This window comes from Mycena indigotica (assembly GCF_014461135.1).
Source record: "Mycena indigotica strain 171206Taipei chromosome Unknown Mind.scaff0003, whole genome shotgun sequence".
Classification (NCBI taxonomy): Eukaryota; Fungi; Basidiomycota; class Agaricomycetes; order Agaricales; family Mycenaceae; genus Mycena; species Mycena indigotica.
Window position 1 is genome coordinate 1150873 of NW_023503002.1, and position 22753 is coordinate 1173625.

Genomic DNA, 22753 nt, shown 5'->3' on the forward strand with positions numbered 1-22753 from the left:
TTTTCGCTGTCCATTTCCAAATCCTCTCCCAATCCTTCGCTTTCCGAGTGTGCAGAGACGGGCGTCGGAAACCAAACTTCTTCCCTGTCTCCTGGCATTTGAGGACTCGGTATGGAGAAATCATGGTGGATGCCGTCCATGAGCCTTTGCAGGATTCCCATCTCCCAGTTTTTCTTCCCTTCGCTCCGGATTCAAACGCGCACGGTCAAAATCGACTATGAATGCCTCCCCAGCGGAGTCAATCATGAGATTTTCGGCCCGGATGTCATAGTGACGGACTCCAGCACGATGTACGTTTCCAAGAATCTCGGTGAAGCGCTTCCTAGCGAAAGGGATCAGACAGGAGTTGACCACTAAATCTCATCTACACACCGCTGGGCTGGAGTAACAAATGTTCGTGTCTTGGTTTTGTCTGGACGTGAATCGTACAAGGTTTGCCCACAGTTATTCATGACGAGTGCGATAGCTCCTCCTTCGAGGTCCTCAAATAGCCCGTAGACGCGGGGGACACCAGTGACACCATGTTCCATCAGATGTTTGTAAACTTCGTATTCGTGTCGCATTCGCCGTTGAGGCTGCTTTCTGAATGCCAATTTGACGACGAGATTCTCCTCGATAAGCGTTTTTCCGTCTTTAGTTGCCAGACGAGCTGTTGCTCCGTGAACTATTCCGGTTGCACCTCTGCCGATCTGGCTTGTGATGATGACCTCGAAACATTCATGTATCTCATAAGAGCGTTTAATTGGTGGAACGTATCCTGCTTTGCGCACGGTCATGGTCTTGTGGGTAAGACACGGTGTTGCTCGAATAAACGAGGCTGGCGCTGGAGAATGGTAAATATCATACTGCATGTGCAGTAACATCATGTCACGCTGGCTGGCAAGCTCCATCGGCCGCTATGCTGAGAATTAGTTATGGGGTGCATTAGTAAGGGATATGTCACCTGTGATGATAACTTCTCCAAGTTTCGCTTCAAGCGTTTGGTGGGTGGCAAAGATGGGGTAATATCCTCAGTATTCGGACGTTTCCGACTGCTTCGACGAGGCTCTGTTTGCTGGCGCGTGGCTTTAGCTCGAGCAATGGCGTCGTAAATCTGTGCAAGGTATAAGCCCACATGGAGCTTGATGTATCCTGGATTTTCGCACTTGGTGATATCGTACAGTTCCGAAATGTAAAGCGTCTGCGTTTCTCGGTGGCGGACGGCGATTCGCTCATGATTGCCGCAGTTGAATACTATCATGGTCGAGTCCGTCTCGACTGCTTTGGCCCATGCCTGACATGCAATGTCAATAACCTTCGATCAGCGAAAGAGAAATGCATACAAGCTGGACGAGGGAGTCTGGAGTGAGAGATGTTGAACTATGAGCAGTTACTTCCAAACGGCGACGGGCTGATGGAATGACTAATGGGGGATATTTTTCTCAAGCCATTCTGGATGCAGCAACCGTTGTCGCTCGAAGAACACGGTCAACGTTCGAATGCTTGAATAGGATGTCATCATTAAGAAAGAGCACACGGGACTGCTTACAGAAATTGGAGCGTTGGTGGTCGGAAGTGTCCATGGATTAGATGGTGCGTCATGGGGTATCGTTCTTGATAGTATGCCGATAGAAGCAGGATATATGGTTTTGCAAGCACTGTATTCGAAAGTCTCCCGCAACGAAAGCCCACCCATACCCGCTAATAGCTCTTGTGACTCTTCTGTGAGTGACAAGAATACCCAAGTGCCAATCTTCAGGGTGAACGCTATGACTTGTTCTAAATCTTCGCGCAACTTTGGCTTCATTGTTTCCGAATGATCGCCAAAGAGACGGAGCTTTCCGGACTCGTCCTGAAGAAAGAAGATACAGCTATTGTCATCCATTCCATTCGGAGTTTTGTCTGCGGGAGCCCATCGAGCCCACTCAAAGGCATTGTCCCAATTGGACGTTTGGGGGAGCATGATTTTGGTCGCAAGGCCGCCGCATATCGGAGCAAGAGACTTCGAATAGAGTTCGGCTAGCTCTTCTGGGGTGAGTATCTCCATATCTGGCCTATCCTCGCGAAACTCCGTGAATGCCTCGCTTGGGAGAACGGAGTCCAGAGGAAGTCGCGCTATTATGCATTCCAATTGTGCTTGGGCCATATTAGACAGATCGTTGACCAAGGAGCCGAATGGCATCACACGCCGCAAAATCAGCTTTTCGTAGATATGTTTGTTGTAGAAGGCCTGCGGAGGCGTGCCAGGGGGTAATGGAGGTTCTGCATCAGCGGCCCGCTCTAAAAAGGGTGGGTTCCACGAGAGGACAGTGTTCAAGTCGTTCTGAAGCTTGAGCACTGCGTTTTCGCTCAAGTTATTCGACATGAAGCTGAAGATGGTTGGTTGATCTATGTCACGTGGCACTCATTGACGTCACATTGCGAGTCTCTTTAAGATTCGAATGAAGGTCTTCGTTGCAGACCACGAAGCAATGGCTCTTACAAAATCTGCGCCGTGTAATGACAACAACAACTTCTTCCCCTGATGGTAACCACTGGCAACTACAAACCATTTCTTAATTCTCATGGACCCACAAAATTTCATTGGCCCGCAAACTTGCGATATACATGTCTAATGTCGTTTAAAACAGTTGTTGGTGGACGGGTTTGATGAAAAGCTTTTGAGGTAGTTGCTAACTAAGAACAATAGCTCTCTATTGTGTATCTCCGACTCGTCGCTGAAAATGCAGCTTGTCTATTGATGACATTGGCGCCTGGTGCCCATGGGTCCGCACTGGCATGAGGCTGATTATTACTACTATTGGCTGACCGCATTCAGTTCTCATGGACCTACAGCATCACTGACAGACGAGTATCTCGAGGTTGTCGAGCTAGCTTTCTTCTGTGTTTTGGTGCCGGCACCTTCTGTTCTTCGACCGAGTATATGAAAAGATTGTCCAAACGGTACTCTGTTTGGCCGTTGCGCAATGCGTCGTATCCTCAGGGCACATGCGGTACTATGCTTTTTGTACTTTTGGATCCACTCAACATCGTTGTCCAGGTCATGGTGGCAAGGAGACGAGTGATCTCACCTCAACAATAACTGGAACTGGTATCCTTGTCTGCTGTGTCCTATAAGAAGTCTCGCAAGTCGTTGAAGAACGCATATCACATCGCCCCGCAGCGCAGAAATGGTTCAGCCAAAACAAGCCCACGATAACTTGGATGTAAAATCGACCCCGATGTGGAATGCATTGCACGACTTCCTTTGTGCTCCCGCCCTAACATTAAAGCCAGATCCAAGACACGGGAAAGGGTCCACAACTCGGCCGCCTGCTCAATGGGACTTGCATCTTCATACCGACCTACGATTGAACCGCGTTAGATTTTTGCCAGATTTGGCTCTAGGCAACTACATGGGTAAACCCAATCTGAGGCATTACTCATACCCGTACCCGCACAGCCACCGTACCCGCGGGTACGGGTATGGGTTTACCCATGGGTCACCGGTCACAGATGAACATGTGTCAAAGGTCCAAGGTGAGTCAAAGCCGTAATATGTGATAAAAAAGCACACATTATAGCCAGGGTCGAACCGAGGACTTCCGCAACAATATCCAGGAGCACAGCCAGCTGAGTCAGAAATCCACGGGTATCCTGTTCGCTGACCCGTACCCGTACCCGCCCGGGTAAACCCGCGTACCCGCGCGGGTTTGGCCTACCCGTGCAGTTGCCTATTTGGCTCCGGCGCTTGCTGGACTTGCCTAGAAGCGTCTGTCTTCCATACCAGGGCAGGCGTTCTGGGAGGCAACACACATCCCCTCATTCTTGGGTGAAGCACTCCGCGAGAAACTACACTCAAGATTTATTGCTTCAACCCCCATCGAATCAGAAGCGGAATTGGCAGCGTACTACATGGCAACCATTGCTTCCTGGTGTATTCGAATGGCGACAACTCTGGAGCTGAATGTTCCATTGGATATTTCTCTAGCATCCAGTGTCCTGCAATGTACAACTCGACCTGGTGATCGGTCAGTTCATGCTCTGGGTGATAGGTACCTCAGAATCGTGCCACAAACCCCCAAGTCAATGTCTAATATTTCACCCCAACTATCAAAACAGTTACAGTCTGTTCAAGAACACTTCCCCAACATTGGTGTGTGGGAGTTCAAAAGCTTGAAAGTCGCGGAACACATTCCAGCAAACGCAATCTTGGCGCTGGCCGCCCTTGATCATTTCCCTTGGCAATCGTGTGTCGAAAATAGAACTTACTGCATGCTGGAGCACTTTCGCATAGCAAACAAACCGCAAAGTAAGCAGTCCGGACGGCTGACCAGTGGACAAAGAAGAGGGCCTGACGTACCACCTGCCGAGCTTTCTAGTATATGCGACATCAATCTTGATAAAGCAGCGGAATTGGAAGTAGGTTCTCTGCCTTGGAACCAATATGATCCAGGTGTTCGGGTCGATGCCGCCAATATTGTGTAGCAGGTAATGTTTGAAACCAATTTCGACTGTTTGACCTCAAACTTCATAGACATGGAGTGAAATGGTTCAACAAGACTGTACTTTTAGCGTCATCTACGCAGGGACACACGAGATCATCTGCTTCTGTCATCGTGATACACAAACACTATATTTGTCAAAGGTTATAGAACCTTGCAAGCAAGGATATTTTGCGATCGAAATCGGGTTATACATGGCGATGATGCGCGAGGCTCAACGACGCCGAGTTCATCTGAATACGCAGTCGATAGCCTGGACATGAACGTACGACCTGCAAACCCATTTACCGACAATTAAACAAGAGGGAACCGAAACAAAGAGATTAGCAAAAGCTTCGAAAAGCTCCGGGCCCTCGCGAAAGAGGTCGCCGGGTCTAGTCACACGACAAAAGGTTGGTTGATATTTCCAAGATGCGCTTTGTACTGATTGTCACCGGAAACAGATTTCTTTCTTGAAACAGGGGCGGATAGAGCAAGCAGCATGGGTTTTCCGACATTTCTCGGGCTTTGGTGGTCAGAAAAAAAGGACAAACTGGGTCAATATCAGTCCACTGCGCTCTTCATTGTATTGGTAGTCTCATTCCGCTTTACAGGAATAAATTCCGGACAGTTCTGGCAACAGCACATCAGCGGGGTTATCTCCACAACAGTCTGAAGGCAGAACACTTACTATTCGACAACGTTACAAACACAGCAGTCATCTGTGGATGGCAGTTTTCTACGCGTTGGGAAGAGCTAGGTGCGGGCAAAAAAATAGTCCAAGCAAAGAAGGATGAGATGGATCATTTAAATGCGCTCTTAACCTCTGAAGCCCATCCCTCGCCACGCACAGCAAGATGAAACAAGGTTCTCTTCGGGCCTATCGGTGGGAGTAAAAAAAGGAAAGGGAGGAAATCAGCAATTCAAAGCCTCAAGCAACTCGTTGGAAGACTCGCGGGTATGCCTGAATTCTGTAATGAAAGGGATGGCATCAAATGCGGTTGGAGTGAAGAGAGCGCAACCAAGGAGCACGTACGCATTCAATATCCAACAGAAGAGATGGCGAGGGAGTTTATCGGGAAGTGGACTGTGTGGGCTATAGCTCAGTCCTCCCCAGAGACCGCCCGTTTGGAGTAAGAGTAGCATAATAGTTCTTGCCACTTGTTCATATGTATACCCTCAAGATACCGATTTCTAGAAAATTTTCAGGACCGACGTTCTTGGTCTCGGACAAACTCGCTTGCCGTATTCCGGGAGGAGAAGAGAAGCTTGTCTCCCGACTCGGAGTCAGACTGTAAAAATCAGCCTATGAGGGTTGGACAGGGTTGGACGGCTGATAAAGAGGAGCCTGAGTTGTATCAACACGTTGCGGTAAGGGGCCTTAAAAAAACGATTGCTTGTGAGTTTCATGCAGAGAGTTTTCTACCATACAGGTCCGATTACTAGTAATCCAGTCAGGCTGGAACCAGTGGTCGTGGGGAATGAGCCCAAATTCGAGGAGAGTTTCGGTAGGAGAGGACAGAGATCGCTTGAATTCTTCTGGGAAGGGCTCTTCATTGAGGAAGACGTACCAGGGATGATCAACGCGGTGGTTGCAAGTTGAAACTTCCAGTCTTCCAAGTTCCACCACTCGTTCTGCGGTAAAAAGAGGCTTCCCAGGGTCATCTTGGAGCCCAGAGAATTGTGGTGAGCCCCACCGCAAACCACAGTTCCATCGTGGCACGCTCGGATGATTGCGTTGAACAGTTCGTCGTGGGCACTGGCAAGGCTCTGTGCACGATTACTTATGTAATCATGATGACGATGATGATCGTTGCAAATTATTCGCAAAGCGGCAAATCGGATATTAACCTGAGCGTAGGATCGAGCAGTGTAGGGTGAGGAGGCATGCCACTGCAGTCAAAGTATTTGCGTTGGACAGCTACTATCTAATCTCTTGGAAATTTGAAGGTGCGTGACATCCGTGACACGGTAAAATTGCTCTTCTCGCAAAATGGGTCGTCTACGACGGTCAAGAGCACACCACGCCCGCCGTGATGTTCATCGAGCAGCCCGTACGCGTGTAAGAGTACCTTTTCTAGCCATTTGCGTCTCTCATCTTTGGTACTAGGCTCGTGCTCGAGACATCGACCAAATCCAATTAGAAGACCTCGATCCTGAGGTTCGTGGCTTTGGTCACTCAGAACGTTGCTGATAACATAACATATCTTTCAGAGACGTGCGGAACTGGAGGCACAACCTTTAGACCACGAGTTACCGGGTCTTGGTCAACACTATTGTGTAGAATGCGCGAAGTCCGTCGTTTTCACAAAACTAACGAAAGTGAGAGCTCATTCATACGGCAGATATTATGAGACAGACGATGCTCTTAAATCTCACTGGCGCAGCAAAGTCCACAAGCGACGGTGTAAACAACTCAAGGAAAAGCCCTATACAATCGAAGAGGCCGAACTTGCTGGAGGACTAGGTCGCGAGCAAAGAAAACCGAGGGTGCCAATTATGGAGACATGACGCTGTGTGTTTCTTCGTTTCTTGTTTCCATTCCGACCATCTATTGGCGCTCCTTTTTTCCTCCCTTCGGAAAACTGCCCGTAAAAAACATTAGCTGATCAATTGCACTAGCAAAAAAATAACTGTGCCTTTGCTCAGCCGCTATGTGGTGAGTCTTGCCTTTTCGATTCCCCGCATGTTCAAGCGAGTGGCAGACGACCTTAATAACGACTTCCGAGACGTGTAATCAACCCTATCTGCAGCTTCCGTATTTATTGCGGGAGCGGATTTTGACAAGCCGTATTGGCAGTTCCTCCCTCTTTTTCCCTGCTATGGTCGCTCGTTTTTCTCTCACTAGAAGGGAGGTCTTTTTACTCCTTCTTGGCGCATTTGTGGTGCATCTCCTTCCCTTTCAACTTCCTGCCCGGCAGCAAATCGTTGTCGAGACCGTTTGCGAGCACCCCTCCGACCAACAACACTCTGGGGACAAATTGATCTATCAGACACAAACTACCACTATAATCCAGCCAACAACAACGACTGTCATTTCTCAACCGACTCCAACGACGACCTCACTCGACAAAGTTACCGAATTTCCCGAAACCTCGATTTTGAGCCACTTCCCTGGTTGGACCCGTGCGTCGTCAGCATTCGTTTTGTTCGTGCTTAATATGTCTATTATAGTGTTCGAAAACGTCTACATTTCTAATGATACTTTCTTCATCGTCACCGACCAGTCGTCATCGGACTTGCCTCCTATTTCAGCCATGATCAGTGTCCCGCTTGAGGCAACGAGCGCGGCCGAAAATGTTGCTGCAAGGATGCCAACCAAACACTCTCTACAATTCATCACGGCCGCCGAGGCGAGAGGGAAATGGGGAGGAGATCTCGAGCACGGGGGAAAGAATCGGGTTTGGACTGTGACTGGCAACACAGTATGTCCTGTTCCCATTCGTTTGCGTCCTTCTCACTGGTTCCAAGGTATTCATCAACGAGCCGGGACAATTTCTCAGGCATTATTACCATCTGTGTGCAGGTAATCTTGACCTCTCTGTCGGAAATCTGTTGATCATATCGGACATAGAATTGGTTATGGGTATACAAGCCATGTTGCTCGGCGCTGTTACTCCCTCGGTCACGGATGGCTCTCGCGACTTCCATTTTGAACCCATTCATAATGTCGATGCCCCTGCTCCCCCTCCCGTCGATCGATTTATATTCGCCCGCACGAATGCAGACGGCTGGCGAGATGATCCCGACTTCAACTCATATTTTATGCGCGCAGCTTTCCCCGCTTCCACAATTGAGGAGCGAGAGTCGTGGGAGGATCGTGTGCTGATAACTACTTCAGGCGACCGTGCCTGGCATTTTCCTCGACTCCTTCTCACCGATCGCAGTGCCGCCTACCGCAGCGAGCTTTGTGGACTAAAAACCCAGCGGATTGCGGCGGAACCATTCGAGGGATTTCGGGCACAAGGCAGAATTCTCGGACTACGGGTTGGTGGTTGGTGGGCACCGGTCCGCGAGGCAGTTCTCCGCTTTGCTGGAGCACCTCCTATGGAGGCAGTCGTGATAGAGGATGTTAACAGTCTCGCAACACCGTCAAAAATCGTCATCACCTACCTAAGCCGACAAGCCACTCCCAGGCGTCATTTAACGCCCGAGGGCCATCTTGGGCTCGTCGACGCCCTCGAAAAGCTGGTCGCCCGCAAAGGATCCAACTGGGAACTCAACGTTGTTGTCGCAGAACACCTCTCCAAGGACGAGCAAATCAAGCTTGCTGCTCGCACAACGGCAAGCTCTCCCGCAGCTTCTTATCGCGCAACGTGCTGACTTGCCTGGCAGATTCTGTTGGGCGTCTACGGAAACGGACTAACACACCTGCTCATGATGCGCCCGAACCGGTTCTCGACCGTGATCGAAATCTTCTACCCCAGCGGCTTCGCCCGCGACTACCAATGGCCCACACATGCCCTCGGGATGCGGCATTTCGCTGTGTGGAACGACACGTGCGTTTTTTTCTGGCCCAGCTTTTCCGTCATCTCACTATTGACCACGTTGTCAGGTGGTTAACTGACGGTATTGGGGACGGTATTCCATCCGCCAACTACCCAGAGGGCTTCCAGGGGGATTCCATCCCCGTCCATGGGCCTACTGTGGCGGACTTGATTGAAGACCGTGTTGAGGGCCACATAGAGGGAATATGACACAATTGTCATTGACAGATGTTCTGAAGCAAGCAAATCTCAACGAGTATGCTTATGTACTGACACGGAAATTCAAAAGCACATAATTATGATAGTCGTTGGACACAGGCTCATACCCAGCCCTCGTTGCAGAGCTAATCCGAGAGGCGGTATTTTAATCTAAAATAGTATCAGTTTTCGGGTAAAATCAAAAGGTGTGACAAATGTGACGGTTTTGGGGGGGGGTGCGCTCTGCAAGAGGGCTGGCGCAAGTAACCCGGACCGAGCACCGAAGCGGTGCAGTTATCCCCGGTTGGTCTCGCTCAACCAAATTGTCGCGCGTCGAGTACTGCGTCTACCCACCCATTCACCGAGTCTCCCGCGTCCGTCGACGCGTCCAACCCTCCGCTCCGGTCTCTGTACCGTCCGAGCCCACGTCCCGGAGCCCCAGTCCATCCCCACTGCCCCCCAAACCGACTCGATGACAAGCGCGGGGCATTGTCGAGGATGAAGCCCGTAGATTGGGCAAGGGAGAGGTTGGCACGGGCAAGGGGACCGCGTCGAGGACACAGAGAGCAGCCCAGGTGTCATGCATGTCATGGGCCATGGCGGTCGGCCACGCCAAACTCGTCTGCGTCACAGGCGCATCCGGGGATAACTGCACCGCTTCGGTGCTCGGTCCGGGTTACTTGCGCCAGCCCTCTTGCAGAGCGCACCTCCCCAAAACCGTCACATTTGTCACACTTTTTTTTGATTTTCCCCAAAACTGATACTATTTAGATTGAAATACACGCTCTAGGATTAAGCTCTGCAACGAGGGCTGGGTATGAGCCTGCGTTGGACATTGTTTTAACTCGTTCGCTTACTGTACATAGATAACTAGACACCGATAGAATCGACTTGCTAAATTTTCGCTGGAAAAAAAGACAAGAAGAGTGCGATAAGAATTCAAATATAAGATACAAGGAAAAAAAAGTACATCAACTCCTTCCCGTCGAGCCATTTGACACTTGCACCTTCTTCGCTGTCCCAATAGTTGTATTGTTTACCTGCATGGTGACTCAGCACACGAAAAACAGAAAAGCAACCAAGCAGGAACAAACCTTGGTCGCGAATCTCAGGGAGGTCAGCGATTCGTTGAGATGTGCTGAAAGTGGGGAGAGGTTGAGAACCATCTAGAAGACATCAGTATTGACATTAGCGGTAAAATAACAAGCCGCACCAAGGTCTTAGAGTTCCCGCTCAACGAGTTTTGCAAGAGATATGTGAGCTATTGAGAGAGTGAGAAAGGTCATTTTAATTATGATGATTGGTTGCAACGAGCCTTCGAATTCCGATAAGGAACGTGTGCTCCTGGCCCATTTCCCAGAGCAGCAATGACATCGCCCAAAGCACTCAAACTCCGGTTGATATTCTGGGTCTCCTTCAACCGCTCCTGGACCGCAGACCCACCAATGCTCTGTCCCAGGGCACCAGCATGGTGATTTAGCGCCGCAAGGCGTTCGCTGCCAGCCAAATCCACCAGGTTCAAGGTCCCAACGCGCTCAATTGGCTCCGCTCCAGGTTGTTGCTGTACTCCACGAATCCTGAGGGTAAAGACTGAATGAGAACGAGACGAGCGCTCGTTCATGATGGTTGCTGCAACTCGTCGGCGCTTCTGCGCTTGTGAGAGCAGAGACTGGACATGCGCAGGCGAAGTGACGACAGGAGTGATGCTGTCGCTGACGGTGGTAAGGTGGGTTGTCGGATGGTGATGGATTTCGTGTTTGCGTGGCGGATCACCAGGAGCAGGATTGGGGGAAAGTAGATCCGTGATTGTCTCGTTATACTGGCCCCAGGTTCAGATGTAGCTCAATAACAGTCGAAAACACGCACAATCTCCAAGAATTGACCCTCCATGGTGTAGGTCCATCCCTTGTCCTTCAGTTCGTCGGCAACACGGAAGACTTGAGCGACTGCACGAGGTATCATCCCCTCAGTCTCTTCAGTCTGAAATTTTTCATTAAACAGAACGAAAAATATCACACCAAAGTACTCACATTACCCCCTTCCATCGTCCAACTTTTTCCACTTCCCGTCTGTCCATATGCAAAAATACAGACATTGTAGCCGTCGGTGCAGCTCTGAGCAAGCTGCGATATTTCTGCAAAAAGGTCGGCTTGAGTAGATGCAGGGGTAAACACCTAGTCATTTTTCATCAACATCAACAACAGTAAATCGGGAACCAACTTACTCGGTCAAAGTTGAAGCTCCATACCTCTTTACGTGGCTTGTTTCCCATACCAGCGTCCCACTCGCGTTCAGGTCCAGCTGCGCTCATTACTATCTCCTTCTCGCCAGACGGATATGGTCGAGTTGCATCTGGATACGCGATTTGTGCCGCAGGACTTTCGCCATCTCCAGTTGCGTCCGACTCGGACGGGAGGATGGGTCTAACCCTGCAAAAGACGCGAATGTTGCCTTTCAATTCCATCACCATTTCGTGTAATCGCCTGCGCTCTTCTTCGCCCTGGGTAACCTCCTCTTTCATCGCACGCTTTTCCTCCTCCAACTCCGCTTTTTCTTGCTCCCATTCTTTTTGAGCGCGGTGCATTTCAGCGAGCTGACTCTCCAGAAGGGCGATGCGCAAGGTTGATGTGCGATGTTGCTCCATGGTTTGGGCCCCAGCGTCGACTGCTCCAGCAAGCTCTGCTCGAAGCTTTGTAATTCGTGCATCTTTATCATCGATCTCGTCCTTTGCCTCTCGTAGAAGTCGTTCTCCTCGACGTAAGCGGATGTCAGCCTCTTCTTGCTCTCTGGCCAGACTTCGGCGGACATCGCTGCATTCATCCTGTGACCTAGCCAGCGCAGATTTACCCTCCAAAACTTCCGCCTTAAGCGCGAGAATGTCCTTCTTGAAAGATTGTTCAGCGTCGTCCCTTGCACGGAGGAGCCCTTTAGCGGCACCAAGTTCGCCTTGAAGAGCGGCATTTTGGGCTTGGGCAGCGGACAGTTGATTGCTCGTGGATTGCAGCTGGGCGGACGTGCTCGCAAGCTGAACTTGGGCTGTGATGAGGTCGGATTGGAGGGTTTGCAGTTGTTCCTGCTGTGCTGCCGATGGAGCGGTTACGGAAATGGAGGTTGTTGCGACACGCTCGCTATCTTGAGTTCTGGCTTCCTCAAGAGTTGTTATCCGTTTGTGAAGGTTTGTGATGACATCGGGCGCTGCGACTGTGGGCTCTGGAGCGGAAACAACACGTTTGGCGGAGGTAGATGGGACACGGGAAGTTGGAGGCTTACGAGCCGTTGGAAGATTGGTCCCTCGCGCTGCAGCACTTGTGGTGGTTCGGGCAGCAATGGGGGCACGGGGGCGGGTGAGAGGAGGGGGGATCGCAGCTGACGGCTTTCGCGTTGTCGATGTGGATGAGGACGTAGAGTTGGTGGCATTACGCGAGGTCTGGAGGGGCCTTGGACGGAAACCCCCGGTTGCGCTGCTGGCGGGTCTCTTGGTTGGTTGCAAGGCATCAATGTCGTCCTCCTCAGGAACGACTTTGCGTTTCAGTGACGGAGCAAAACCTGCTTTGGGCTCGGGAGACGACTGAGGGCGAGGCAGGCGAGATGCCATACAGGCTTAATCGAGGATGGTCGACGAGGGCGACGCACAACGAATACGGAGTGGCTTGTTGATGGCGAAGAGCAACTTTGGGTGTGACCGCGCCGAAATGGCACGTGGACACAAACAAACAGCGACGACGAATACTTAACACCACGTCTGACCTGACTGGCGTCCAACAGCAGCTCGGCGACCAAGGTAGCTATTTCCGCTGTACAATCGACATGTTTCTGTACACAGACTTCGCGACACGAAATTATGGCGTTCTGTATTTGCTATGGACTATCTGTACTTTGAATGATCACTAATTTCCGATGTGCTAGTGAACGTTGCGCCGACAATCCTCGTATATTTGGACTGAGTCCTCTGTAGCGGCGAGGGACAGACCCGTGGCATAAGCAAAGACCAATGAATGGTCACCATCATCAGATCACACTCCCTCTTCAGCTTTCCCGTCAGCACCAGGTTGCACCCCACTCTTCTGTCCCGCCTACCCCCTTCTCCGGCGGCCCAAGATGATGACAAAGACCCGTTATGTCTTCGTCGCGTTGGCCATCCTGGTCCGTGTTCCTCACCCACAACCGTAATTGCTCACTGGCCACCAGATAAGTCTGCACTATATCCTCAGCTTCTCACACGAGGGCTACGGCAACGCGACCTCTTTGGACAGCATTAAAGCGACAATACAAGGTTTCCGTGGCCAGAAAGACACCGCAAAAGATGAGGTGGTGAAGGTTTGGCACGAGCCGCCCTACAAGACGCCAATACCCGCAAAATACTTCACCAACGAGACGAAACCTTCTCGCAAAGCCAATGCGGTCATCGTTAGTCTTGGTGCGTCAAACGACTTTCGGCTTCCTTACTCGCTGATGCTATTTTAGCTCGCAATGGCGACCTGAATGGAATTATTCGCAGCATGTCTCAAATGGAGGAGAAATTCAACCACCGCTTTGGCTATCCCTACGTCTTCCTCAATGAAGAGCCCTTCACGGAAGAATTCAAGCGCTCCGTGTCCTCGCTCACCAAAAGTCTCGTCGAATTTGGACTCATTCCCCACGACCACTGGTTCCAGCCTGACTGGATTGACGAGGCTAAGGCGACCAAGAATCGTGACTGGATGGTAGAGAACAACGTTATCTACGGTGGTATGTGGTGCCTCTATAGCTGAACTCACAGCCGACCGTTTTTTTTTTCAGGCAGCGTTCCTTACCGCAACATGTGTCGATTCAATTCAGGCTTCTTCTTCCGTCACCCCCTTCTCGACAAGTACCGCTACTACTGGCGCATGGAGCCCGACGTCCGCTATTTCTGCACCGTCAGATACGACCCCTTCCTTTTCATGCAAGACGAAAAGAAGAAATATGGGTTCACTATCTCCCTCCCAGAATACGGCGAGACCATCACAACTCTGTGGGATGCTGTCAGCGAGTTCGTCCGAGACCATCCCGAGCATGTGGTCAAAGACAATGCTATGGGTTTCTTGAGTGACGACGGAGGCGAGACCTACAACCGATGCCATTGTATGCTATTCTTTCTGATCCTCTTTCCTGTTACTAATCGTGGTAACAGTCTGGTCAAACTTCGAAATTGGTGACCTTGACCTCTGGCGCGGCGAATCCTACATGAAGTTCTTCGATTATCTCGACTCCAAAGGCGTTCGTGAAGACAACTTTCACTTGCTTGGTATCTCATATATCACAGGGCTTCTACTACGAACGTTGGGGAGACGCTCCCGTCCATTCGATTGGTGCCGCCCTTTTCGCGAGGAAAGACCAGATCGTGCGCAATTTCACATCTTTCTGCCTCTGCTAAAATTGCTTGTCGTTTAGCACTTCTTTGAAGACATGGGATACCGCCACGAGCCCTTCCAACATTGTCCTCAATCACCACTACATGAAGAAAACCGCTGCTCGTGTGATGCGAAAGAGAACTTTGGTGAGTGTCTGTCTCGTTCATGATCATCCTATCCTCTCCTGGTTGTTATGCGAGTTTATTCCGCCCATACATTTGGCGAGAAATTTTCCATCGGAATCTCGGCCGTTGCCCACTTCTCTTGGCATTTGCTTATTATCTCTGGCTTGACTGATCCCTTTCCCCACAGACCGCGAAGGCTGGTCATGTCTCAACCGTTACGACCGGATATTCACCTAGAATTTTCTTTGCTGTTGTCGCTGGCTGCATTGGGAGGGCATGGTGAGTCTGGTTTCTTTGCGATCTGCAAGAGGCTGATGTCTTAGCCAGATCCGCTCGTTTGATGGTACCGTAGACCGGCCAGGCACACACACGCACCTTTTGTGTCTGCCCAGTAATGTGCATGTACTTCGTATTTATACGCATACTCTGGAAAATCCGTCTTGAACCTGAATCGGAACACTTGGTAGATAGATAGACGACTCAGAATCTCAGATGAACGAAATATATCGCTGACTTGTGGGTATATGACTATTAGTCCACTTTCTGACTAGCTATAAGCTATATACTCTAGAATCTGTTTGGATGCTCAGACTGCGTTGAAAGCCACTGTCGGCGCTGATGCCTGAAAAAAAATTTCCCACAAGTCCCTTCCTACTACCTTGCCTACTACCATGGACCTACAGCTGATGAGAATCAACATCCTTCATGGGCAACAAGCTTGAGGACGACCCAGCAACTACGCTCCGAGATGACCTGGAGGGCGTGCTGAATTGGAATCCTCCACGTTTCAAGCCGCGAAAGACTGGTCCACCACTCCCTGTCCATCCTCTTCACTGGGCGTATACGCGGCATTTGGATAGCAAGCTACTACTACGGTCTGTAGCGCCCATAAAGTCGCTGGTGGACGATTTGTCCCAGTTGGCTCAAGCCCATCTGGACACATTCCTCGACAACAACGATCCATACCCGAGCCAAGCTTTCGGTTTCAATATGCGGCAAAGTGCAAGGGACTTGGGGCCAGAGCAACTAGCGGATAGCTATGCTGAAAGTTGCGGGAAAGTCTCTTGCGGAATTGCGACCAAGATCTTGATTCCGAAAATACGTGATTGGGGTGGCAGCGTTCGTTGGGGTCGGAGGATTCAGCTTTACGGGACTCCCCCTGGTGTTGACGACAATGGCCGTCTGCTATTCCTTCAAGACCAGACAGGAAAACTGCACCTATTTGGCGATCATTCAAAACTCATTGATCCAAATTTGCACCGAGATTTGGAGCGGGTTCTATCCTACACTCCAAACATTGGTACATGGGTCTTTCTTTCGTTTTCTCGAGAGTCAAAGGAACTGTTGCTCGGTATGGACCAGTTGGCCGCGAGAGGTAGCTTCAACTACCAACTGTGTCGAACCGTTGGTCCTGGTGCGAATGTATCATCCAATCCAGCCCCTCTAGATGCGGAGTCGACCCCATGGACACTTCCCACTTCAAGCAACAAACCAAGTCCCGTAAGGTGATTTTCCGCCTCTACATTTTATGCTCAACTTCTCAGGAAAGTGTCCCAAGAACGCTACGGGCCACAACAGTCGCTGTATCGAAAAAGCTGGAGGAGAGGGCGGCAAAACGAATAATTCCATCAGTCCGACGACGACCAGAAACGACTGCCCATGTCGCAACACCTCTGACATCTGAATCGCTCGTCCAACTCGTCAGGATCCGCGTTTTCGTTTTGTCCGAAACTTATCAAATCTTAGGCATGGGCCAAAGCTGTGGAGAATAATGCAACAATGATAGTTTTTAACTCCGGTAATCATGAACGACTTGCCGTCCGCCATCGAGGGACACAGACACTTTACATATCGGAACTGTACGAGATCGCCAAGTGTAAAGAGCCTGGCTATATCAAGCTCCATGTGGGCCTATATCTCGCACAGGTTTTTGATGCCATCGCTCGGTCCAAAGCTGCCAGCGAGCACACGGAACCTCGCAGAAGCAATCGGAAACGTCCAAACACGGAAAATACTACTACATCATCGCCTCCTACCAAACGCTTCAAGCAAAGCGCCGAGAACATTTCACCTGAGGTATGGTTTGGTCTTCATGTCCTATTGTGAGCTTGATGGTCGTATTAGCTCCCGATGGCGCTTGCCAGCCAGCGCGACATGATGTTACTGCATCTGCAGTATGACATTTATTATTCTCCCGCTCCGGCCTCGTTCTTTCGAACGACACAATGTCTTGTTCACAAGTCCAACCGACAACCAGCATACTCTACCCAGATTAAACGCTCTTATCAACCTTACGAGACTTTCGACATCGTTCTAACAAGCCGTATCGGTAGTGGCGCAACCGGGACAGTTCACGGAGCAACGGCTCGTATGACAACGAAAGACGGGCAGAGACTGACCGAGGAGAACCTGATCGTCAAAATGGCATTCAAAGAGCGGCCCCAACGACGAATGCGACACGAATACGAAGTCTATAAACATCTGGCGGAACATGGAGTTACTGGTGTCCCACGAATCTATGGGCTGTTTGAGGACCTCGAAGGAGGTGCTATCGCACTTGTTATGAGCAATTGTGGCCAGGATCTATGGCGGTTGCGTCCGGACAAATCAAAGGCACGGACGGCTGTTACACCCGCCCAGAGGTATGTCAATCGTGTTTTTGTTCGATTTCTGTCTCATTCTCATACTCTAGTAATCGGTTTACCGAGATTCTGGAGAACGTGCATCGCGCTGGGGTTCGTCATCATGATATTCGGGCCGAAAACCTCATGATTGACTCTGCCGGCGAAGCGTTTATCGTCGATTTTGATCGTGCGCGTTTGAATCCAAGTGAGGGTAAGAAGAAATGGGAGATGGACATTCTCCAAATGCTTATGGAGGGAATCCACCACGACTTCTCGATTGCTAGCCCTTTTATGCCAGGTGACGAGCAAGAAATATGGTCTCAGACGCCCGTCTCTGTGCGCTCCAGATTTTGGAGCGAGGAATCGGGAGAGGATTCAGAAGTGGACAGCCAGGAGAGTGAGGAAGATGCTGGTGAAAGGTAAGATGTACCGTAATTGGAGATGTTTCTTGTTGGTACATATTATGTAATGCTATTGGTCAATTTTTTTCCCTTTCCTTACCGTCATGATGTTGCGCACCCACACAAGGGCGAGTCATCCTGGTCAGACACATCATGGCACTGACCGACTCGGAAACCACATCGTCCGAGCCACGGGAAGATTTAGACGACATCCTAGACTGGAAGCCATCTTTCTCAGTAATATCCACTGATAGGCGTGCGTTGCATCCTCGTAACCCTCCCCATGCCATCTACAACAAGCATATCGACCAAAAGCTGCTCCTACAACGTGTCATGCCACTAGGCTCCTTGGTGAATGATATATCTGGGTTTGCTCAGGAGCAACTAGACTCCTTGATGGCGCAACTTGTGTCAACCGAGCAGGACATACTCCCGGGTGACGAATTGGCACAATTTTGCAATGAGTATGAAGAGCTCGACACATGCTGGCCGCAGGAGCTAGCGGAACGCTACCAAGAAACTTGTTCCTCTATCTGCGCCCGCATTGCGAGTAAAGTGTTGGTGCCAAGCATGCCTGGGTGGAAACCGAGCTTCTATTGGGGTCGATGGGCAGAACCAGACAGATATCCAACTGGGTTGGATGACAACAGTCATCTTTACTTTTCCAAGAATGACTCTGGAAAAATTCGCTTTTCAGAGGCCATCTCTGAGGCAATGGAACCAAGTTTGCGCGAGGATTTGGAACGAGCCGTCGCTTCCACCCCGAAGATTGGCACTTGGATACTGTTGTCTTTCACGGAGGGATCGGAGACACTTCTGGCGAAGATGGAACCGACATTGCTCCAAGAAACCTTTCGCTACGGACTCTGCGAAACGGTCTATCCTGTATTCAATTGGTCATCGAGGGTTATGCCCCGAGACGCGCCATCAAGGGCTTGGAAACTCCCCCCGACTGGGTTTGTGCCTGCGGTACGCGTTCTCGGAGTTTTGTGTTAGCAACTGAATACATGGAAGGGCATGATTGCGCGCAGAAATCTCCGAGCAAAAACGCTGGCTGCGTCGAAACAAAGTCGAGATGCTGCAGGACGAGTGGTCCCATCGGCTCGTAAACGTCCCGAAACAACTGCTTATGTCGCGGCCCCCCTAACACCCGAGTCACTTGTTCAGCTTGTGAGTGTAGTTATCGCAGAACTTCTTCGGCTCATGGAATAACAGGCGTGGGCTAAAGCGGTTGAGACAGATTCAACCATGATTGTCTTTAACTGCGGTAAATATGAACGGCTGGGTATTCGCCACCGAGCAACCCAAACGCTCTATCTTTCAGAACTCTACGACATCACCAACTGCGAACCGGGGTACATTAAGCTTCATGTGGGCATATACCTCGCGCAAGTTCTTGACGCCATCGCCCGGGCCAAAGCCACGAGCAACCATACGGAGCCTCGTCGAAGCAGTCGTAAGCGTCCAAACGCCGATGTCGTCGTACCGTTACCGTCAAATAAACGCTTTAAACGAGACCCGAAACAGGGTTCCTCACAGGTGAATGTCGGATTCAGCCGCTACCATATAAAACTGATGTCAATAAGCCCCCGATGGAGCTCGCCAGCCAGCGCGACCTGATGCTGCTACACATACAATACGGAATATACTATTCTCCGGCACCAGCATCGTTCATTCGAGCAACGCCGTGCCTTGTTCACAAGACGAAGACAAAGCGAAAAGCAGGATATTCTGCACCAATCAAGCGGTCTTACGAGTTTTACGAGTGTCTCGAGGTCGTCCTTACAAACCAGATTGGCAAAGGTGCAACAGGTACCGTTCACGGAGCAACAGCTCGTCTGGCTGCCAAAGACGGACAGACGTTGTTTGAGGAGAATCTCGTCGTCAAATTAGCTTTCAGGGAGCAGCCCCAGCGACGGATGCGTCACGAATATGACATCTACAAGCATCTGGCAGAACATGGCGTCGCTGGTGTTCCCCACGTCTACGGGCTATTTGAGGACCTCGAAGGAGGGGCCATCGCACTCGTCATGAGCAACTGCGGGCAAAACCTGTGGGATTTGCGTGAGGACAAAAGCCACTGACGCCTGTTGCTCCGGCCCAGCGGTATGTCAAAGGATATTTGTTCTCAGACTTCTGTCTTGACTCTTATGTATGTTCCTTCTCCAGAAATCGCTTCATTGAAGTTCTCGAAAATGTCCATCGTGCTGGAGTTCGGCACTGCGATATACGGGCCAACAACCTCACGATTGACCCTGCTGGGGAAGTGTTCATCGTTGATTTTGACCGTGCACGTCGCAGCACTAGCAAAGGGAGGAAAAAATGGGAAATGGACGCCTTGAAAGAGCTCATGGATGGACATGACGACTTTTTTATACGGAGCCCTCCACTTTCAGGAGACAATGAGGAAATGTTGTCTCTAACGCCGCCTTCTAGGTACTCAGAGCAAATAGAGGAAGAGTAGGTGGGTAAATCGGTCCACGTAGTCTTGATAGTATGAAGTTGTGAACCATTCGTCGACGATCAAGGGAGTACTGTAAAGGAAATTACAAGGAAACATGTTTTGTTCCTGTGATCACCATTTGTCGTAGTTTGTTTATTTGTGTTTTGTTTGCTGGTTGATCATGACCATCATTATCCCCTCGCCCACAATGCTGACAACTGTCCTGACGAGTTGCATCCGATCCGATGGCAGAGTGTTCCACAGGCTGGGGGGGCTCGGAGATTAGCAGAGAAGAGCTTGCTAAAGATTTGGATGCGATACTCGGCCAAAATCCTCCTACGTTGAGGGAGAGGTTTTCCCGACGCCATCTACCTATTTCTACCCCCAAGTTACCAACACACGCTTTCTACAACAAGCATATTGACAAGCAGTTGATCCTCAAGCGCATCTTGCCGCTGGACTCCTTGGCTGATGACATCTCCCAGCTTGTATCCAACGCTCTGGCTGTCGCACTGGAGAATACATCCTGCGATCAGCTGCCAACGGAAGCCTTTACCAGCTATTTGGAGGCGACGTCCTATGTAAAACCACCGACCGCAGAAAACATCGCGGAGCTCTACGAAGATGGCATCGCCCGGGCCTGCGACAACATAGTAACTAGGCTGCTAATTCCAAAGCTGCGGCAATGGCTACCGAACGTGCACTGGAGGCGACGCTTAATCCCACCACCAGAAAGCAACAGTGGCATCTACGACAACGCCAACTTGTTTCTTCTATCGCGCGAGGGAATGGTTGCACTCCCTGATGGCCACCGAGAGTTAATCGACTCATCTTTGTATGAAGATCTTCAGCGGGTCGCAACATCTGTACCAGGGATGGGCAGTTGGATCTTCATGAACCATTCCGAACACTCCGACTCTTTACTAGCCGAATTGGACAAGTTTTATCTCGATGACGAATTCCCATACGAGCTCTGTGGCACCACCGGTCTCGAAAACGCATCTTCCTCTCCGCAACCATATGATGCACTACTCGCGCCTTGGACCCTTCCATCAGGTCTCGGAGCGCCTCCAGTGAGTAGCAGAATCCATCAGAATCCATCAGAATCCATCCTGCATATCTCATCTTACTGTCAGGTATCGAGTTCCAAGCGCAAGTTACGTTCACGGGTACAAAAAATACCGCCTTCGAGGAGCATAACACCGTCGGCTCGTCGCAGAAGCGAAACAACTTCGCGAGAGGAAGTACCACTAACGGCTGCAGCGCTTTTGCAATTGGTGAGCTTTCTATTTGGAAATCGGTTGCGACTTAGCGCGATTTTTTCTAGAGTTGGGCGCGTGCTGTGGAGACCGACTCGACCCTGATCATAATCAACTGCGGTGACCATGAACGAGTTTGCGTTCGCCATCGGGCCACTCAGACGCTCTTCATGTCTCCAATGTTCAACATCACTACATGCAAAGACCCTGGCTATCTCAAGCTTCACGTCGGCATACATTTAGCCCTGATCAAAGATGCTATTGCTCGTTCCAAGCCTCCTCCCAAGATTATTTCACCTCCTGCAGAACCTCGAAGAAGTCCCAGAAAGCGTTCTCGGCCTGATACAGAGGAGACGACATCCCGGCCGCTAGCCAAGCGGCACAAAGCCACACTTGATCCCGTCAAGACCAATATGGTATGTTTACTTCTGTGTGTACTGCTTTTACTAACTTGAAATCAGTCCACCATGTCTCTCGCCAGCGGACGCAACATGCTTCTCCTCCACATACGTTACGACGTTTACCACTCGCCGGCGCCTGCTTCGTTCATTCGTGCTGGGCCATGTCTGACTCACAAATCGAAATGGAAAGATGGAAGGATTCCCGCAATCAAGCGTGCCTATCGACACGACGAGTATTTCGAAATAATACTTGGACGCAAATTGGGTGACGGAGCAACCGGAACTGTCCACACTGCCATCGCTCGAGTTTCAAGCAAAAATGGAGAAATCATTCTTCAGGACGATCTTGTTGTCAAACTCACCTTCAAGCGTCAAGATCAGGCTCGTCTGCGCCACGAGTACGCTGTGTATTCCCGCCTCGCTGAGCACGGTGTCATGGGTGTGCCACAGATCTATGGGCTGTTCGAGGATCTTGAAGGCGGTGCGATTGCCTTGGTCATGAATAACTGCGGGCAAAATCTATATGCCTTGCGACCAGACAAGACAAAGTTCAGAATCTCTGTCACTCCGGCTCAACAGTAATTCCTCTTCTCGTCTCGCATGTCTTCAACTGAAGTGCCATCACAGAGATCGCTTTAAAGAAATTCTCTCCAGCATTCATCGTGCGGGAGTGCGACACTATGATATTCGTGATGCCAACCTTGTTTTAAATGGCAAAGGAGAGGCTTTCATCATCGATTTCGACCGCGGACGGTTTAATCCGAGTGAAGGGAAGAAAGAGCGGGAGATGGACATTCTGCAAGAGTTGATGAACGGAATACCTCACGATTTCTCAATGCCTAGTCCGGAAACGCCTGGCACTAGGAACGAGATCTGGTTACGCACTCCGACACCATCTGAACATTCAAGTGACCAGGAAGATTCAGACGAGGACTGCGAGTCTGACGCAAACTCGGATGCGAGGAGTGGATCGGATGATTTGCTACTGTAACTGGTTAATT

General features: G+C 50.4%; 7 protein-coding genes across 7 annotated transcripts; 4 read left to right on the top strand and 3 right to left on the bottom strand.

The window, feature by feature from the left end:
- Positions 1-120: 120 nt before the first annotated feature.
- On the bottom strand, positions 121-2344 carry MIND_00305300 (Protein kinase domain-containing protein; the record flags this gene model as incomplete). The annotated part of the gene is made up of 5 exons (XM_037359912.1): positions 121-322; positions 373-896; positions 944-1273; positions 1323-1359; positions 1404-2344. 5 exons carry the CDS (start codon positions 2342-2344, stop codon positions 121-123), a joined length of 2034 nt encoding a protein of 677 aa, XP_037222797.1.
- Positions 2345-5729: 3385 nt separating this feature from the next.
- Positions 5730-6213, bottom strand: MIND_00305400 (uncharacterized protein; the record flags this gene model as incomplete). Its single annotated transcript, XM_037359913.1, has 2 exons — positions 5874-6213; positions 5730-5822 (listed from the first exon to the last, which is right to left on the bottom strand). Exons 1-2 carry the CDS (start codon positions 6105-6107, stop codon positions 5730-5732), a joined length of 327 nt encoding a protein of 108 aa, XP_037222798.1. The 5' UTR covers positions 6108-6213.
- Positions 6214-6435: 222 nt separating this feature from the next.
- MIND_00305500 (C2H2-type domain-containing protein) lies at positions 6436-9139 on the top strand (the record flags this gene model as incomplete). Its single annotated transcript, XM_037359914.1, has 6 exons — positions 6436-6504; positions 6553-6603; positions 6657-6736; positions 6788-6932; positions 7065-7077; positions 7148-9139. 6 exons carry the CDS (start codon positions 6436-6438, stop codon positions 7177-7179), a joined length of 390 nt encoding a protein of 129 aa, XP_037222799.1. The 3' UTR covers positions 7180-9139.
- A 959-nt stretch (positions 9140-10098) lies between these two features.
- MIND_00305600 (Kinesin-like protein) lies at positions 10099-12722 on the bottom strand (the record flags this gene model as incomplete). Its single annotated transcript, XM_037359915.1, has 7 exons — positions 10099-10167; positions 10222-10293; positions 10341-10388; positions 10443-10946; positions 10994-11107; positions 11158-11301; positions 11352-12722. The coding sequence occupies 7 exons, from the start codon at positions 12720-12722 to the stop codon at positions 10099-10101; spliced, it is 2322 nt and encodes a 773-aa protein (XP_037222800.1).
- A 431-nt stretch (positions 12723-13153) lies between these two features.
- Positions 13154-14965, top strand: MIND_00305700 (Glycosyltransferase family 15 protein; the record flags this gene model as incomplete). Its single annotated transcript, XM_037359916.1, has 9 exons — positions 13154-13270; positions 13316-13544; positions 13592-13855; positions 13907-14230; positions 14280-14365; positions 14412-14489; positions 14540-14645; positions 14862-14903; positions 14952-14965. The coding sequence occupies exons 1-9, from the start codon at positions 13226-13228 to the stop codon at positions 14963-14965; spliced, it is 1188 nt and encodes a 395-aa protein (XP_037222801.1). The 5' UTR covers positions 13154-13225.
- Positions 14966-15329: 364 nt separating this feature from the next.
- Positions 15330-19733, top strand: MIND_00305800 (Protein kinase domain-containing protein; the record flags this gene model as incomplete). The annotated part of the gene is made up of 9 exons (XM_037359917.1): positions 15330-16124; positions 16169-16324; positions 16371-16700; positions 16749-17266; positions 17317-17667; positions 17904-18618; positions 18664-18819; positions 18865-19188; positions 19236-19733. The coding sequence occupies 9 exons, from the start codon at positions 15330-15332 to the stop codon at positions 19731-19733; spliced, it is 3843 nt and encodes a 1280-aa protein (XP_037222802.1).
- A 604-nt stretch (positions 19734-20337) lies between these two features.
- On the top strand, positions 20338-22743 carry MIND_00305900 (Protein kinase domain-containing protein; the record flags this gene model as incomplete). The annotated part of the gene is made up of 5 exons (XM_037359918.1): positions 20338-21165; positions 21229-21369; positions 21420-21767; positions 21813-22330; positions 22380-22743. 5 exons carry the CDS (start codon positions 20338-20340, stop codon positions 22741-22743), a joined length of 2199 nt encoding a protein of 732 aa, XP_037222803.1.
- Between the last annotated feature and the right edge of the window lie 10 nt (positions 22744-22753).